The sequence below is a fragment of the Diabrotica virgifera genome, chromosome 1 (assembly GCF_917563875.1).
Source record: "Diabrotica virgifera virgifera chromosome 1, PGI_DIABVI_V3a".
NCBI lineage: Eukaryota > Metazoa > Arthropoda > Insecta > Coleoptera > Chrysomelidae > Diabrotica > Diabrotica virgifera.
The window spans coordinates 127,448,421-127,465,665 of NC_065443.1; the positions used below are offsets into that span (position 1 = coordinate 127,448,421).

The following is a 17,245-nucleotide window of genomic DNA, read 5'->3' on the forward strand; positions in this document are numbered from 1 at the left end:
GATGAGTGTATAGACATGGGGAGTCTACATAGTTGCACTCCACAACATATTAATTCACCGAGGTAAAGATCAACAAATCTGCTTCCTAGTACTCGATACGTGAGTAAAACCGTGGGTAGATAAAAGGCATTATATTTAATTTCGATTCAGAGATCATTACCATCTTTCTATGGACCATTTCGAACTCTTTTGTTCTCATCAGGAAAGCAACTGTAATGATAATAATATATTAATGCTTTTTAGTCCTGTCGCCAGTAGGGGTACAACGGCCTCCTTAATTCAGATGGACTTACCCAAGTTTTCTTGATGTATTTTGACCCATGGAACACGAATTTTTTGGGTAACAGTCGATCCGGATGTCGACAAGATTGTTATAAACAAAGAACTTGAGGACTCACATAACTTGGGTAACAGTTGATCCGGATGTCGATAAGGTTGTTATAAACAAAGAACTTGAGGAATTACATAGCAGCGATTTTTCGCAAAACAAAACTTTTTTTGGATTTTTTGGGTGATTCTCAGCAAAAAATGGTCCTACAAGTTTTTTAGTAGGATGCATAGTTTTCGACATAAACGCGGTTGAACTTTCAAAAAATCGAAAAATTGCAATTTTTGAACCCGAATAACTTTTGATTGAAAAATTAAATAGCAATTCTGCTTACCGCATTTGAAAGTTTAAGTCAAATTCTATCGGTTTTAATTATTTTCATTGCTAAAAATTAATTTTTTTATTGTTAAACAAAGCTGTAAACACATAGTGATTGAATGATGTTTTCAATGCATTTCTAATTTGAAATCGGACGAGTAGGCGCGCATACAGAATTTCTACGTATATTACGTCCATTAAAACGCATGCTTTGGGCACGGGAAACACTATGTGTTTATAGCTTTGTTTAACAAATAAAACCTTAATTTTTAGCAATGCAAATAATTAAAACTGATAGAATTTGACGTGAACTTTCAAATGCAGTAAGCAGAATTGCTATTTTATTTTTTAATCAAAAGTTATTCCGGTTCAAAAATTGCACTTTTTCAATTTTTTGAAAGTTCAACCGCGTTTATCTCGAAAACTATGCATCCTACGAAAAAACTTGTAGGATCATTTTTTGCTGAGAATCACCCAAAAAATCCAAAAAAATGTTTTGTTTTGCGAAAAATCGCTGCTATGTAATTCCTCAAGTTCTTTGTTTATAACAACCTTATCGACATCCGGATCAACTGTTACCCAAAAAATTCGTGTTCTACGGGTCAAAATACACAAAAAAAAGTTGGGTCAGTCCATCTGAATTAAGGAGGCCGTTGTACCCCCCCTGGCGACAGGACTATTTTAGTAAATGTATTATTTATTATAATTTTTGTGTCTTTGGATTTGTCTTCCTTGGGCGTAAAATAATAAAATATCTATTTTTATATTTCACTTGTTACCGTGAACTGTAATTATGTATATCCGAAACGTCAATAACAGTTGCCTTGATAGCCTGGTTGGTAGAGCATTGGACCTGAGATCGAGAGACCGCGAGATCGCGGGTTCAAATTCCGGACGATTCATATTTTTTTTTTAATTTTTGGCATTATTAAGTTTTGGTTAATTTTTGGTAATTATTGTTAATTTTTTGTATTGCAACTGTTAAGTATATTTATTTCCTTGAAATTTTATAATAGAAGTATAACTTCTTACGTGCGTACAAATTACACACGCATTCTTTTTTTTTTGTATTTGCAAACTATCAACAATTCATTTTTTTTTATCTCCTTAAGGTTCCTTTAATGCAATAAGAAGAGCACTGCTTCGTAGAGGTTGGATCGAAAAACTGGGAACATCTTACAGAGATCTAAATACAGCAGATTTAAGAACATACGCTTCTAAAGCTGTTGTCGAATTACTTGATTTAATCAGACAGAATCATCCAGAGTCCAATTTGTGTAAGCGTATCATTAGATCAAAGTTATTGATAAACCACCAGGTAACTTTTTATTCCTATTCTCCCCATGCGAAATCAAGGGATACATTAATTACTATTAAAAACTGTAATTTGCTATAATCCATCCTTGGACATTCCTCCTCTTCTTTCTTCCATGTCTTTCTATCTTGGGCAGTTTGCATCCATTATGACTACGCGTGTTTCCTCAGATCATCTGACTATCGACTTTGTAGCCTTCTGCTTTTTCGTTTGCGGTTCCAAGGTCTTTAATGTATAATCATCGTAGTCCATTCTTCTGCCTTAGGGTATGTCCGACTAACTTCCATTTAAGCTTGGCTACTTGGGTTCAACCATCTCTCACTTTTGTTTTGTTACGGATCCATTCGTTTCTTTTCCTGTCTGTTAGTTTAATGTTCAGCATTTGTCTTTCCATGGATCTTTCTGTCTTTGCAATTTTTTTCATATTTTGTGTAAGCGTATCATTAGATCAAAGTTATTGATAAACCACCAGGTAACTATATATTCCTATTTTTCCCAATTTGAAAGTAAAGGATACAATAATTATTATTAAAAAATTGTAATTTGCTATAATCGATTCTTGGACATATGCCTCCTCTTCTTTCTTCCATGCCTCTCTATCTTGGGTCATGTTGCATCCATTATGATCAAGCGTATTTTCTCAGATTTTCTGACCATCGACTTTGCAGCCTTCTCCTTTTTTGTTTGGAGTTCCAAGGTCTCCAATGTATAATCATCTTAGTTCATCCTTCTTCCTTAAGGCATGTCCGATGAACTTCCATTTAAGCTTTGTTACTTGGGTTGAGACATATCTCATTTTTGTTCTTTTACGGATCCATTCGTTTCTTTTCCTGTCTGTTAGTTTTAAGTTCAGCATTTGTCTTTCCATGGAACTTTCTGTCTTTGCTATTTTTTCCATATTTTACTTTGTAAACGTCCAGGTCTGAAAGCTATATATGATTGAATCATTGATTCTATACATTGATTGAACACTCTTATTCTTGGCCGAGGCTAATCTTATTCTTCTCTTTATTTCTTCGGTCTGATTGTCTTTATTTAATTTAGTGATATATATATACCATTTTACTTTATCAGTAGCCTTATTATCAAAAATATTATTTTAACATTTTATATTGTTTTATTTTAGTGCTTTTGGTGATGAAACTTGAATAAAATCTGCCTTATTCTATTTATGAGGTTTTGTTTCCAAAACACTGATATACCATACATATACTTTTAAATACATATACTAATAAATTTTAGGTTGATTTTTATTGGGCTTTCAACTATCAGGGCTTTAAAGAATGCCCTGATAGGAATAAGTTAACCCTTATTAACAAAATAAGATGGTATTCATTCACATACACAAGCAAACAGGGTAAGAATTTATTAAAATGATAAGGTACTTTTGTTATATTCCTTTCTATTTCAATAATTTTGTTAATTGTCCTTTTTATAGCCTATTTTGTATATTTCTATTTACTTTCTATAGTTCTTACGTCTTTGTCCTTACACAAGTCCTTCATTAAATCCCGCTTGACTTTCTATACTGTTAGTTTATACTTTCAATTTCCACAAGAAGCTGTCTTAACACAGCTTTCTTATTTTTTCTCATGAGCGTATAATATGATACCTTTCTTAGTTCTGTATATCGATCACTACTTAGTTTTGTATTTCTCTGCAGCATTGCTTGTCTCTGCAAATTCATTTGCAGATGTTATTGTACTAACAGCTGATAGGATAGAGGAGGCCAAAGAACTTTTAAATCAGCCTACCTTTCCTGGCTGGAAGCAGGATTGAAAATAAATATATCTAAAACCCAGATGATGACAATTCTTGTAGTCAGCGAAGATATATGCGTAGGAACAAGATCCATAGACCAGATAATGGTCTATAAATACCTAGGTCATGAGATTCGCTTAGGAAAAGATAACCAAACCGTTGAGCTTCTTCGTCGTATAAAAGTGACTTGGGCAGCCTTCAGCAAGCTGGACCATATTTTCGATTTGTCTCACATACCAATATGCCTTAAAAGAAAACGCTTTAATCAGTTTGTTTTGCCAGTGTTGACAAACGTTGACCATGAGAAGGAGAACAGCGCAAAAGATCCGTATATCAAAGGGCGATAGAGGTGCTATGTTGAACGTTTAACTACGAGACAACATCCCAAACCGCGAGCTACAACAAAGAACAGGAGTGGCTGATGCAGTAGAGAGAGTATCAACATTGAAATGGAACTGGACAGGTCACGTGGCTCGAATGCCAGATAGTAGATGGATAAAACGGATACTGGCATGGAGACCAAGAGATGATGCCTACCGAAGCAGAGGTCATCCACCAAGACGTTGGACTGATGATCTAAAACGTTGTCATAGGATTTGAATGCAAGAGGCACAAGATCGAAATACATGGAAAATTATGAGGGAGATCTATGTCCAGCAGTGGACAAGCGAAGATTGAACGATGATTGCTTGTCATGAACATTTTTTCTATTTTAATTATAACATCGATAAGCAGGAATAAACTTAGACAACATAATTAAAATCCCTACTGTCAAATTTAACAGACAATTTAATTTCAAGAAGGCTTAGATGGGCTCAATTATATGACAAACTAGATCTTCTTCTTTAAATGCTGTCTCCCAATAGGAGGTTGGATGTCATCATCACTATCTTTACTCCATCTACCCCTGCCTGGTCTGAAGAGTTGTTCTATGGAACTGCATTTAAACCAGTCCCTTAAATTCTTCAACCGTGACACTCTCCTTCTTCCTATACTTCCTCCCCCTGTTTTCTTTCCCTGTATCTTAGAAAATGTCTGATATAATACATAAATTTAATTTATATATACAAAAATACGAAGAGATTTTACGGCTGACAGACGAAGTTTGACGTCACGACTGTCATATTGTTATTAGGGAGTTTTTGTTGCTACGTAACGTACGCATCTCCGTATACGTAAAGGAACTAATGTGTCGTAGAGGATGAATGTTAAAATAGGTAGTTTTTGTAACTGCCTTAACGTAACGTAAAGCAAATCGTAAAGTCATTTTTAAATTCCGTTGACATTAAAAAAAATAAAACAATGTTCACACAATATACAATTAATATACAAATGTAAAAAAAGATAAATGAATGATGAAATTGTATGGTTTTAATTGCTTCTATTTAAATATAAAAATATTATTTTTCCTTAGGTTAAAATTTTTTTATTTTTGTTTATACCTACTTTTTAGTTGTAAATTATTGTATACCTACATCAGAATTCCAGTAGGTATAATGTAAATAGTGTGGTAATATTTATTTGAAAATTTTACTGAAACTAGGTCATTTGTTTATCTAGTTATTAATTGTGGTGATCACTGTATTTCTTAAATTAATACAAGATTTGTTTGTTTTGCTTTATTAATAGACAACTTAAAAACAATAAAATTTTAAAACTATTATGAAGTTCCAATTTCCAATTACAAACACAGAATAATTTTACTCAAATAGACTAAACCAATAACCAATATAACCTTAAAATGTTTAGAAACGAGTAGTACGCTGATGAAATGTTCATTTGGTAGGTAATCGGGCAAGATACTCGTGTGCATTCGGTGACTTTCGGCTCGATAGGGATGCGTATGAACCTAACGTACCAGCCCGTAACCTTAGGTAATGCGTATCTCGATACGGTAGTTCAACCATTAATGCGCAAGCGTATATGTCAAAAAGATGCGTTACGTTTACGTATTTGTGTGCACAAAAACTCCCTATTATCACTTTGTAAACAACAAACAACAAAGCCGGGATTTGCCCAATCCCAAGCCTTTTAATTCCTATAAAGTTGAAGTTTTGCTTCCTCTGTTACTTCTCTGCTTAATTGTAGCGTATTTTAAGATAATACTGCAATAATTCGGTCTTTTCTATGAAGTATAGTTTTTTAGTGATATTCCCCAAGCAAAGGTTAGAAACTTTTGAGAACTTTTTTGTATTTTGTATAATAAAAATGAGGTTTGTTCGTAGAACGATCAGCAACCGTTGCCAACCATCAGACGCATGCGCGTTCGTAGTCTACGAACGCTAACTGTTAACTGCGCAACGCTAACTGTTCACTTCGCATGCGTCTGATGGTTGGCAACGGTTGCTGGTCGATTGGATCGTACTACGAACAAACCTATGGTAATGTGCTCTGCCCCCGATTGTAAACACTATAGTGAGAGAGGTATAATATGTAGATTCTTTGTGTTTCCAAAGGATTTGGCTGAAAATAAGGGGGGGATTTCATTATTAAGGTAAGAAAATATACTGAAGAAAAATAACTGAATTTATCGCCCGTGGGGGACGGCTTACAAATTATGCCACCATGAGAAGCACTGTCGATATGTCATATTTATCTCCTCCATGTCAACCCTCCCAGCGGATACATACTGACACAGATATCTGTATTATAGGGGAGTGCATATAGATTTTCACTTCGGAAAAAATCAAACAATATAGAACTTTTTGTAATTTCATTAAGAAATGTTTAATAAACAACATATCAAAAAGTTCTACTCGAGAAGTGGGTGCTTCATTTTTTATTAAACAAATGAACTACGAAATTAGATGTTTTTTTTTAAATAACTCCGAAAATATAAATTTTAGAAAAAAACTGACTAGTCCATTGAAAAATTTAGAAAATTTTACAAAATAAACCTTATACACTGTGTCCGTAAAGTATGGAACAAATTCTTTTTTAGCTAAACAGAGCATTTAAAGAAATAATCCTATAAACACGTCGATTTTTGATTTTAATTTACCGTATTTTAAAATAATATTCTAATATACAGGGTGAATTACTTTCGAGTAATGACGTCACCGTCATTTTTTTTAATGGAACACCCCCATTTTGTCTCAATTTTCGGATTACTCTAGCTGAGCTGATTCCAAAAATGTATCACATGTTGATTCAAATTGGTACAGGGTGGACAAACATACAATAGTTTTGTGTGTGCTCATAATATTAAATTTTAATTAATTTTTGATATTAAATTAAAATATTAAATTAAACAATATCAAAAATTTATTAAAATCAAAAATTAATTAAAATATCAAAAATACAATAAGTAATTTTGATAATATTGTTAATTTAACTAACGCGTTACTTTATGAACACACACAAAGCTATTGTATTTTGTCCACCCTGTACCAATTTGAATCAACATGTGATACATTTTTGGAATCAGCTCAGCTAGAGTAATCCGAAAATTGAGACAATATGGGGGTGTTCCATTTAAAAAAATGACGGTGACGTCATTACTCGAAATTAATTCACCCTGTATAGTAGAATATTATTTTAAAATACGGTAAATTAAAATCAAAAATCGACGTGTTTCAGGATTATTTCTTCAAATACTCTGTTTAGCTAAAAAAGAATTTGTTCCTTACTTTACGGACACAGTGTATAAAGATTTTTCTAAAATTAAATCTATAAATAGCTTCTATAATTTTTTATTTATAACGCTAAAGTCACCCTTCTCACAAACATTGGCGCACTGTAAACTAGCGTTCGGCGAAGTGCATGGTTGAGTTATGTCAATGTAATTCTTTAACTAATGGATCAAATGAAATTTTACATATTGGACATGAAAGAAGAACAATTAAGCTATCTTATGGTTGTAATAACAAGAAATAAAATATATGGGCACAAGTACAGTGTGGACGGAAAGTCAGACTTACATGAATTTTGTTTAAAGATTATTTAAAAATGTGTAACTAATACTTTACTTATAAAACTCCCCAACTTGCACAACTTACCTCTCAAACATCTTAATAAACGATGTTTTATTCAGAAAAAATCTCAAAAATTTAACTCAAATGATACGACATCTCAAAAAATATAATTTTTGAAAACTTTGTAGTTTTACAGAATTACTACCATTTTAAGACGATATTACTCAAGTTTGAACAGATGTATTACAATTTTATAGATGTTTTTTTTAAGCTTAGGATGCAATATTTAAAATGCACTAAATTATTTTACTTTAAAAATGAAATAAACAATTTCTTTTTGAGAAAATTAAGAAAGATAAAATAATGTAATAAAAAACCGAAAATTTCCTGCTAAAAAAATGTTTATAAAAGTGATCAAAACTTTTTTCTGTAAAACTTACTTAAAATACATTTAATAATAAGCTTCAACAATAATATAAGTTTAACAAAACAAATTTTTTTGTGCTCTTATACAGTATGTCGGCGTAAATTGGAACCTATTGATAACTTTTTTATTATCAGTTTTACGAAAAAAAGATATTTTTTATAAAATACTCTACATCATATAATCTGAGATGCAACCATGAGATATAAAATTTTATTAGTTTTATACGAGGTATGTCAAAAAATATGAATTTCACTCAAGAGTAAAATACACAATATTGAAAATTTTTGTTAAAAAAAGTTGTTTGGAATTAAAAACTAAATTCCAATATTCAATTACGTCCTTCTAATTGAAATATTATGCACTATAAGGGCACTTAACTTTTAAGAGAAATCCATATTTTTTTACATACCTCGTATAAAATTGAAAAAGTTTGATAAGATGCTTGTATCTTAGATTTTAGACCAGGTAGAGCATTTTATGAGGAATAATTTTTTTCGTAAAATTGATAATAAAGTAGTTATCATAAATGTAATAAAATGATGATAGGTATCGCGTAATTTGAGAAAAAATTGAAATTTTTTTTCTTAATTAGGATATAATTTTATATTAAAACATAGTTTTTAATTCCAAATAACTTTTCATAATAACAATTTTTATTATTCTGGAATATAAAGGTACTTTACTCCTTAACGAAATTCATATTTTTGACATACCCTGTATAAAATTGAAAAAATTTGATATCTGATGGTTGAGTTTTAGATTTTAGGCTATCCTGAGCCTTTTATGGAGAATAATTTTTTTTCGTAGAATTGATAATAAAAATGTTTCCCATATGGTTCCTATATACGCAGACATACTGTAGGTATAAGAGCTACTGTATAAGAATTTTCGAACTGTAATGCCATATTCGGATTCAGCATACCTACTCAAAAACAAAATAAAAACATATTTGATCAAAGTAAAATGATGAATTCAACGATATTTTTAAAATTACTTATATAAAAAAATTGTTATTGTTTAAACAATTAATTAACAATTAGCGGCAAAATCTGTGAGTAGAACTTTTTACTTTAACATGTATATAAACTAACAAAAATATAACTAAAATATAAGCTTGTTTGAATTATTCCGAAATAATGCATGTTTTCGTTCTAATTGCACTCCCCTATTAATGCTAACACAATTGATCCATATAGTGGCATACAAAGCATGCAAAAGGCTTTTATATTTAATTGAAAGAAAAATTGAAGAGAAGAATAGAATCTTGTTTTGTTGGTTGGAAGCCGAAAGACACTTGAACCCTTATAATATGGTTTATACATATTATCGAGCTATGTTGCTTCAATTTGTATCTGTATTCTTTATGATCTTTATGATGAATATGGAGGCGTAGATATAACTTTGAACTGCAGAATATCTACAAGCATACGTTTGGTGGAAGAGATACTACCACTATAATTAAGCGAAACCGCATGCAGTGGGCAGGACATGTAGCCCGGGCCCCTAAATAATAAAAAAGATTCTAACAGCGCAACCCGTGGGAATGAGAAGACGGGGTAGACCAAAGCTGAGGTGGATGGACGGAGTAACACAAGATGCCGAGAAGATCGGAGTCGGCAACTGAAAAATGCAAGCAAGAGACAGAACAGAATGGCGTCGAAAGCTTGAGAAGGTCGATTCCTTATAAGGGCTGTAGCACCAAGATGATGATGATGATGATTCTTTACAATCTTTGGGTAATTTTTTTTCTTTGTATTTGCTCTACCAATATCTGTTTGGACCACATTATACATTCATAAATTTTGACCATAACTATTGAGATTAATTTCAGGCATGTGTATTGCTTCTCAAAAGGCATTTTGGTTCAACATACCTGGAGTAGCCAATCTGAACCATCCACGAAGTTATAGATTAGTAAAAGATGGAGATGTGGAGGACTTCGTGAAGGACTTTAATTTAACGGCCGCTATGTCGCTATTAAAATGGGTGCAAACAACTAAAGAGACAGGACAATGTCGAATAATTAGTAGCTCTGGAAAGGTACCTGTTAAAATATTTGATTTTGCAATCAACGAATGTTACAAATTCATAAAGAAATCAGTTCATGAAGGTAATGTATAGAGATTTATTTACTAAATATTAAGTTTGAAATTTTTTACTAATATTCTTTTACGACCGTATGTCATTACTTGGTTGTCAAATAGTACAGAAAATTTTTTTTTTCTTGACTGATGGCACATATGTTTTAGTCTAGTTACTGAACCTAAAAATAGTTAGTGAATTTTTAATAGTTAATTTTTAAGGAAATAGTGAAAAATAAAACATACGCCATCCTCAGAGTGGTATCCATCCTCAGGGTAAAAGCGCAAAGTGGCACCATGTCACTTTTGTTTCTTGAGGTATCCTATAAGCACCTACCAATTTTCAGGAAAAACGATGGAGGTTCACCGTAATCGATGGCAATGGTTAATTTTTACCTTCAGTGACTGCTCTATACAAAAGAAATTGCAATTCAATGATCTAAATGAGCGTATTTTGCAAGCTCATAATTATTAAACGATATTTAGTTGCCAAATAATTAATTTTATTCATTTTAAGTACAACTCTCTCTTAAGCCGGGAAGATGGGGTGGTTTTCTTGCGAAGGGGTTGTAGCTCAATAATCGAAATACGCGTCATTTAAGAGTTTATTCTTAGAGTGTATACGCTATACGAATTATATCCGCGATACGATATATTTGAATTTTTCTCAGCATTTTCCTTTACAGTTGAATCAATTAAAGGGTTGTTTGAGGGTGAAGGGGATGAGCTCAAAAATCGAAACTGTATACCATATAACTTCGAAAGCTCATAAATAGCTCGTAATTCTGCCGCAAAGATCGATTCAATATCCCTATTTTTAAGTAGTTAGGGGGGGGGGCTGACTCGGTTAAATACCTCCATTAAAATATTAAATTCCTGCCCAGTGTAACGAGCTTAAAATTTTTAATTTGCGGAATATAAAAGCTCATAAATCAGCCCTATTTGTTTTTTAATTTTTGCCAGTGATGGGGGCAGCTCAACAGGGGTGCCTTGCGGTACGAGTCACACTTTGAGTAACTATTTTAGAAAATTCGGAGCGGAAAATATTGAGTAACTGGACCAATTAGAACGTAAATATTTGATTAACTTATAACATCTAGTTTAATATTTTTAGATATTGACCATGAAATAAAGGAAGCCGTATCGTTAGAATGGAATGAATTTCTGGAACATTTTTACAAGATTGTGCATATTGGCAATCATTTCAAGGAAGAATCTGGTGTAACAGGTATTAATATAGGTCATAGGTGAACCCTTCATAAAGAGGAAATCTGTAACTATATACTCACGGGCCAAAAATCGATAATGATAACGGACAAAGACTGATCAACCTAGCAACTACAAGAAGTTTATCAGTAGTAGGCCGCCGTAGACACAACCCTATCGACCCTTGTCCTCGCAGCAGTATTGTTCTGTCCACTCGTGTCATGAGCCTCGTGTAGGCCGGTATCTGTATCGCTCCACTCCCGACTGATGCCGCATGGAGAACCATCAACTGCACCATACCGTGTAAGGCTCTACTTCTTTCAGATTTGGGTCTCCCAATGTTGGGCATTATCCTCCTCAGCTTTTCGGCTTCCTGTACGTGCTTTCCCCACTTTCCATTCTGGTGCAACGTCACTTGCAGATAACTTACATGTTTCCTGGGTGTTGCACACCTCTAGATCCGTCCTTTGTCTGTTTTTCCCCTTCAGAATGATGGTTTCGGTCTTCTTTACCGCCAGTTTCAGTCCGTGCTGTCATACATTTCTTCACGACGTGCGTCGCCTGCATTCTGAACCGGATATTTGAGATCTGGCTTATCCCTGTCACGCGGAGCTGGTTGTACATTCTCCGTATTCACAGTTTATAACCCCGTTATATTCCAGGTCCCATAGCTTCGAGCCCAAGACACATTCCTGGAGAACCCCGGCTGTCATCTCGAATATCGTGCCCTGTCCCACTATAATCCTTCTCTCGGCCAGATACTTCGCCATTCATCAGGTAACCAGGACATTCTCTCTACTCCATTGCCTTCATTATCTCGTTCCACTGCAGCGTATTGAGTGCATTCCTAACATCCATCAACGGTGTTCATCCCCTCTCTTGCGCAGTACGTCAAATATACTCACGATTGCATCTACCTTTTTGCAAAAACCAAATTGCCTCCTGATCTCTCAATCATGTCATCGATACTTTCTCGCAGCATCAGTCCATACAGATTACCAATGCACGGAAGGAGGCAGATAAGGCTCTACTTTTCTCTAGATTTGAGGAGCAGTGCCAACCTCGATGTCTTCTCAAGGCTCAGGAAAGTTATGTGCTTTCAGCAGTATTAATGTGATCCAGAAGATACGCAGGCTCCGCCCGTCCCAGACCCTTCACCATCAGGTGGTATTTGACCGAGTCCGGGACACTAGTGCATCTTGAGTGCGCGAAATACCTCGACTAGTTCATCCATGGTAAAAGATATGGCTCGGTCATCTCCTTCGATAAAACATACTCCATACCATCTGCCGGCTGGAAAAAGCTCTCGTGCTACCTCAAGCTTCTTCTTCATAGGCATGTCTTATGAAGGGTAAGCATGGAATGTCAAATATACAACAAGTACAAGACGAGAAGAAGATTTCCAAAAAATATCGTAGTTAATATAAAAATGGCGTATGGAGATAGTTTTAGAAATATATTTCTTCCTAATGATAGTTTTGCTAAGTGTAGGTCTGCTTTCCTATCTAGTTTCATTTACTGTTTTTAGAAAAAGACTTAGTGCGGAGAGCAACATTTATTTTGGAAAAGCTCAAAGAATACTGGCCTTTTTTGAATATGGATGGTGTTATGAATATCTGGATTTTAAAACCCGCCAATAGTTGTAGGGGTGTTGGAATACATATGTGCAGAACGATAAAATATGTTTTAGATACTCTTAAAACTAACCCCCAAAGAAGGTATATTATTCAGAAATATATTGGTAAGTTTTTATTAATCACAAGCACAAGCAATCAAGTTTGAAAAAAGTAATTTAAATCGACGTGGTTTGTCGTGGTTTCAGAATTATACACTGTATTATTTTGAAAAGGACCCCCTCAATATTTCAGAAATGGAAAATATTAAAAAGAAATGGCGAAAAACTTTTTAACTTGGGGGAGGCAATTTTAAACAAAGATTGAATAACAATGAAGGTTGTTATCAAATGCAAAACAATATGATTTAATACAGATTTATTTGTGGCTGCTCAGACGTACACTAAAAATACCATCGACAGCTATGCTGACAAATGTGGCAGTACTTAAGAGAACAAATGCTGCTTGCGAGCTGGTTGATAACATCAAATGTAGAAAGACGGCCTATTTTGGACACGTAGTAAGGGGAGACCGGTATAATATTCTTCAAATTATTATGATGTATAAAATTGAAGGACGCAAAGGAATTGGTAGAAAAAAGGGCCTCTTGGTTGAAGAATATCAGGGAGTGGACAGAAATAAAGAAAGCAGAGGAACTATTTAGAATATCTCGAAACAGAGACATTTTCGCCATGTTAATGGCCAACGTCAAGGGGACTTGATAGGGCACGTTAAGAAGAAGACAGATTTATTTACCAGAACTTTTTAATGAGATATAACTTGACATTATATACACTCTTCTGTATAGGCAAAATAAATGTTCAGAACAGCTTACGATAGATTATCTTTAGGGAGTCTTTAGGGAGTCTTATCATTAGGGAGCGGATTTATACGCGAGCAATTTTGATGAAATATGCGCAAGATATGCCCAATAATTTCAAAAAATGCGCATTTTGAGAAACCAAATATTTATCTACATTAAAATGAATGTATCGATTTTTCACTATCTTCTTGATTTTTTTATGGTATTGTTGTAAATTTGGGGTACGTATATTTTTCTCAATGAACTTTCATCGAGAACACTTTTCTTGCAATATATTTCCAAAAAACTTTTAAACATAGGATTTTCCAGTTTTTTTAATCCAAATTAAATTTATACAGGGTGAGTCATGAGTAACTGTACATACTCCTACCTCGTATAGAGGCTCCTATGGGAAATAACAAATGACCATTAAAAAGTGTCTGCTCCCTTTGTTTAATAATATAGAGGGCAAGTTTCGCATTTTAACAGAAATTTATATTCGTCATAATTTTTGATCGGTCAGATCGATGTGTCTCTTATTTTGGTCAATCGTTACACTATTACCACCTAATCAACTGATTTATTCAAACTAGAAAAACATCAGGTCCGGCTTTAAAAAATTAGTTCGTTTTGGTCTTAGAAAAAATTTCACACTGTATACGCTTTTTGAAAACTCTAATATGAATTTTACAAATTAGACAAATAGGCAATTAAAAAGGTGTATTTATTTTTTCCCCACATGATTACTTAATTTTTTATAAAAAAATCAAATTTGACTATGAATTAAAAGTTTGGTAAAGTAAACCATAGATTTAAGAAAATTAACTTTTATTACAAAAATTTATTTTTTTTGAACAAATATTTAATTTATGTTACCACCCAATCAACTGATTTATTCAAACTAGAAAAAAATCAGGCCCGGATTTAAAGAATTATTTCGTTTTGGTCTTAGAAAAAATTTCACCCTATATACGCTTTTTGAAAACTCTAATATGAATTTTACAAATTAGACAAATAGGCAATTAAAATGGTGTATTTATTTTTCCCCACATGATTACTTAATTTTTTATTAAAAAATAAAATTTGTCAATATCGGAATTTTAACCTAAAAATGAAAAAAAAGATGAAATCACGGTTTAACTCGCTACAACGATCCATTTAAAAAAAATTTTCTGAAATTTTTACAGCACATATCTCTTACCATTGTGAAGACTATGACAATTGTTGTAGACTTTCAGTCTTCTTCTCGTAAAAGTTATGAATTTTTAAAAATTAAAGGTGCAGCTTCGTGAATTGCAAAGTTAAATCGCAAAAATTAAGTGAAAAAATTTAAAGTTTATCTATTTGATCACGTCTATGTTAAACTATAGAGTCCAAAGTGAAGTGTTATGGGGAGTTTTAGATCTAGACGTGTTATAGAAAAAAAAAATGGTTAAACTTTTAATTTTAAGAAAAACGTTGTTTAATTTTTTTATTTTTATGGTGAAATTGCGATTTTGACAAATTTGATTTTTTAATAAAAAATTAAGTAATCGTGTGGGGAAAAAAATAAATATGCCATTTAATTGCCTATTTTTCTAATTTGTAAAATTCATATTAGAGTTTTCAAAAAGCGTATACAGGGTGAAATTTTTTCTAAGACCCAAACGAACTAATTTTTTAAAGCCGGACCTGATTTTTTTCTAGTTTGAATAAATCAGTTGATTGGGTGGTAACATAAATCAAATATTTGTTTAAAAAAATTAATTTTTTTAATAAAAGTTAATTTTTTTTAAATCTATGGTTCACTTTACCAAATTTTTAATTCATAGTCAAATTTAATTTTTTTATAAAAAATTAAGTAATCGTGTGGGGGAAAAATAAATATGTCATTTTAATTGCGTATTTGTCTAATTTGTAAAATTAATATTTCAAAAAGCGTATACAGGGTGAAATTTTTTCTAAAACCCAAACGAACTAATTTTTTAAAGCCGGACCTGATTTTTTTCTAGTTTGAATAAATCAGTTAATTAGGTTGGAATAGTGTAACGATTGACCAAAATAAGAGACACATCGATCTGGCCGTTCAAAAATTATGACGAATATAAATTTCTGCCAAATGCGAAACTCACCCTGTATATTATTAAACAAGGGGAGTAGACACTTTTTAATGGTCATTTGTTATTCCCCAAAGGGGCCTCTATACGAGGTAGGAGTATGTACAGTTCCTCATGACTCACCCTGTTATTCATTGGATGAAGTCATCAACGATTGTCTACTGTCAGTGGGTAACTGATCAAAACTACTTTCGATTCGCTCATCTTCTTGCATCTTGACTTATAGAGTTTAACCGAAAATTTTCGCTAAGATGGTATCTACGACAATAACACACACTTTTTCAAATTGTTTAAATTTAAAATGTTGAGCAATCAGCAAAATATTATTTATTAAAGAAAAAGGAGGAAGAAAGCAATCTTAAACTCGCCATTTCATTACATACTTTACAGAATAATTTTCCATTGGTGTAAAGAAGCTGGGGATAGCTTCTGATCCGGGAATAAATCAGGCTAGAATATTTCGGCATATTCACAAACAAAAGTAATTTTACATAAAAACTAAACATTCGCATTGACCGACTATAAAGGTGACTAATTTTGCTGATTTCCGGGATCTGATTTAAATCATATTTAAATTTCAATTAGAGAATCGTAAAACGATGTTTAGAGGTGTAAATATTCATTTAACAATAGAGTATTTAACATTCTACAATCATTTTATGACCGCTTACTAGACGCACATTGTGGGTAAAGATCAAGAGTTTTCTAAGAAAAACTGAAAAGGTAGTTAATGAGTAGACTTCAGGTAGTTCTCGAAAAGATATGACAGCATGTGCGGGGGAATATTTTGTGTCGAACTAAAAAATTTAAAAAATTTTTCATTTGGACAAAAATGTGTTTAAATAAGCACATAATATGCACGTTTCTTTACAAATATGCAAAATTTGGTAAAGTTCTCAAATATGCGAAATATGCAAACAATATGCATTTAGCATAAAATCCGCTCCCTACTTATCATGTTAAGCACCAACCTTAAGGGGACTCGGTAAGGTACGTTAAGAAAAAGAAGGAAAAAAGTTTTAAATAAATTAAAAATCTGAAACTGATTAGTCGTGAAACGGGATTTGTTAGTCCGAAAAGGGATGTTTTAAGAAGAATGACAAAGTCTGCCCCTATAATCCAAAGAAGCGAAATAGTTGTTCTCCCAAGTTGCAGCAGTTTTTACGATTAACGACGTTATATTTACACTGAATAAGCAAGATTCCTAGGGGGAAGCCGATGATAGTACAACATAACCGGTTGGCGCCATTCAAAGGAAACCACGACGTAGACGACGAAGTGGAAGTATATTAAGTCCAAGAAGTACCTGATCTCACGTTTGAGGAATTTATGGGAGCCTATGGAGGTACTGGTAAAGCGAGACATGGCAAGCGAGCAAGATCTA

General features: G+C 33.0%; 1 protein-coding gene across 2 annotated transcripts in view; it reads left to right on the plus strand.

Moving 5' to 3' along the window:
* Positions 1-17,245, plus strand: part of LOC114331302 (tubulin glycylase 3A) — a 154,285-nt gene that overhangs the window by 118,922 nt on the left and 18,118 nt on the right. Inside the window, exons 4-8 of one of the 2 annotated variants that reach the window (XM_050661870.1) lie at positions 1,759-1,964; positions 3,204-3,318; positions 9,895-10,173; positions 11,259-11,372; positions 12,879-13,091. In XM_050661870.1, the coding sequence (XP_050517827.1) occupies positions 1,759-1,964; positions 3,204-3,318; positions 9,895-10,173; positions 11,259-11,372; positions 12,879-13,091 (927 nt within the window). The remainder of the gene's footprint in view (positions 1-1,758; positions 1,965-3,203; positions 3,319-9,894; positions 10,174-11,258; positions 11,373-12,878; positions 13,092-17,245) is intronic. The other variant, XM_050661871.1, reaches the window with a different exon arrangement.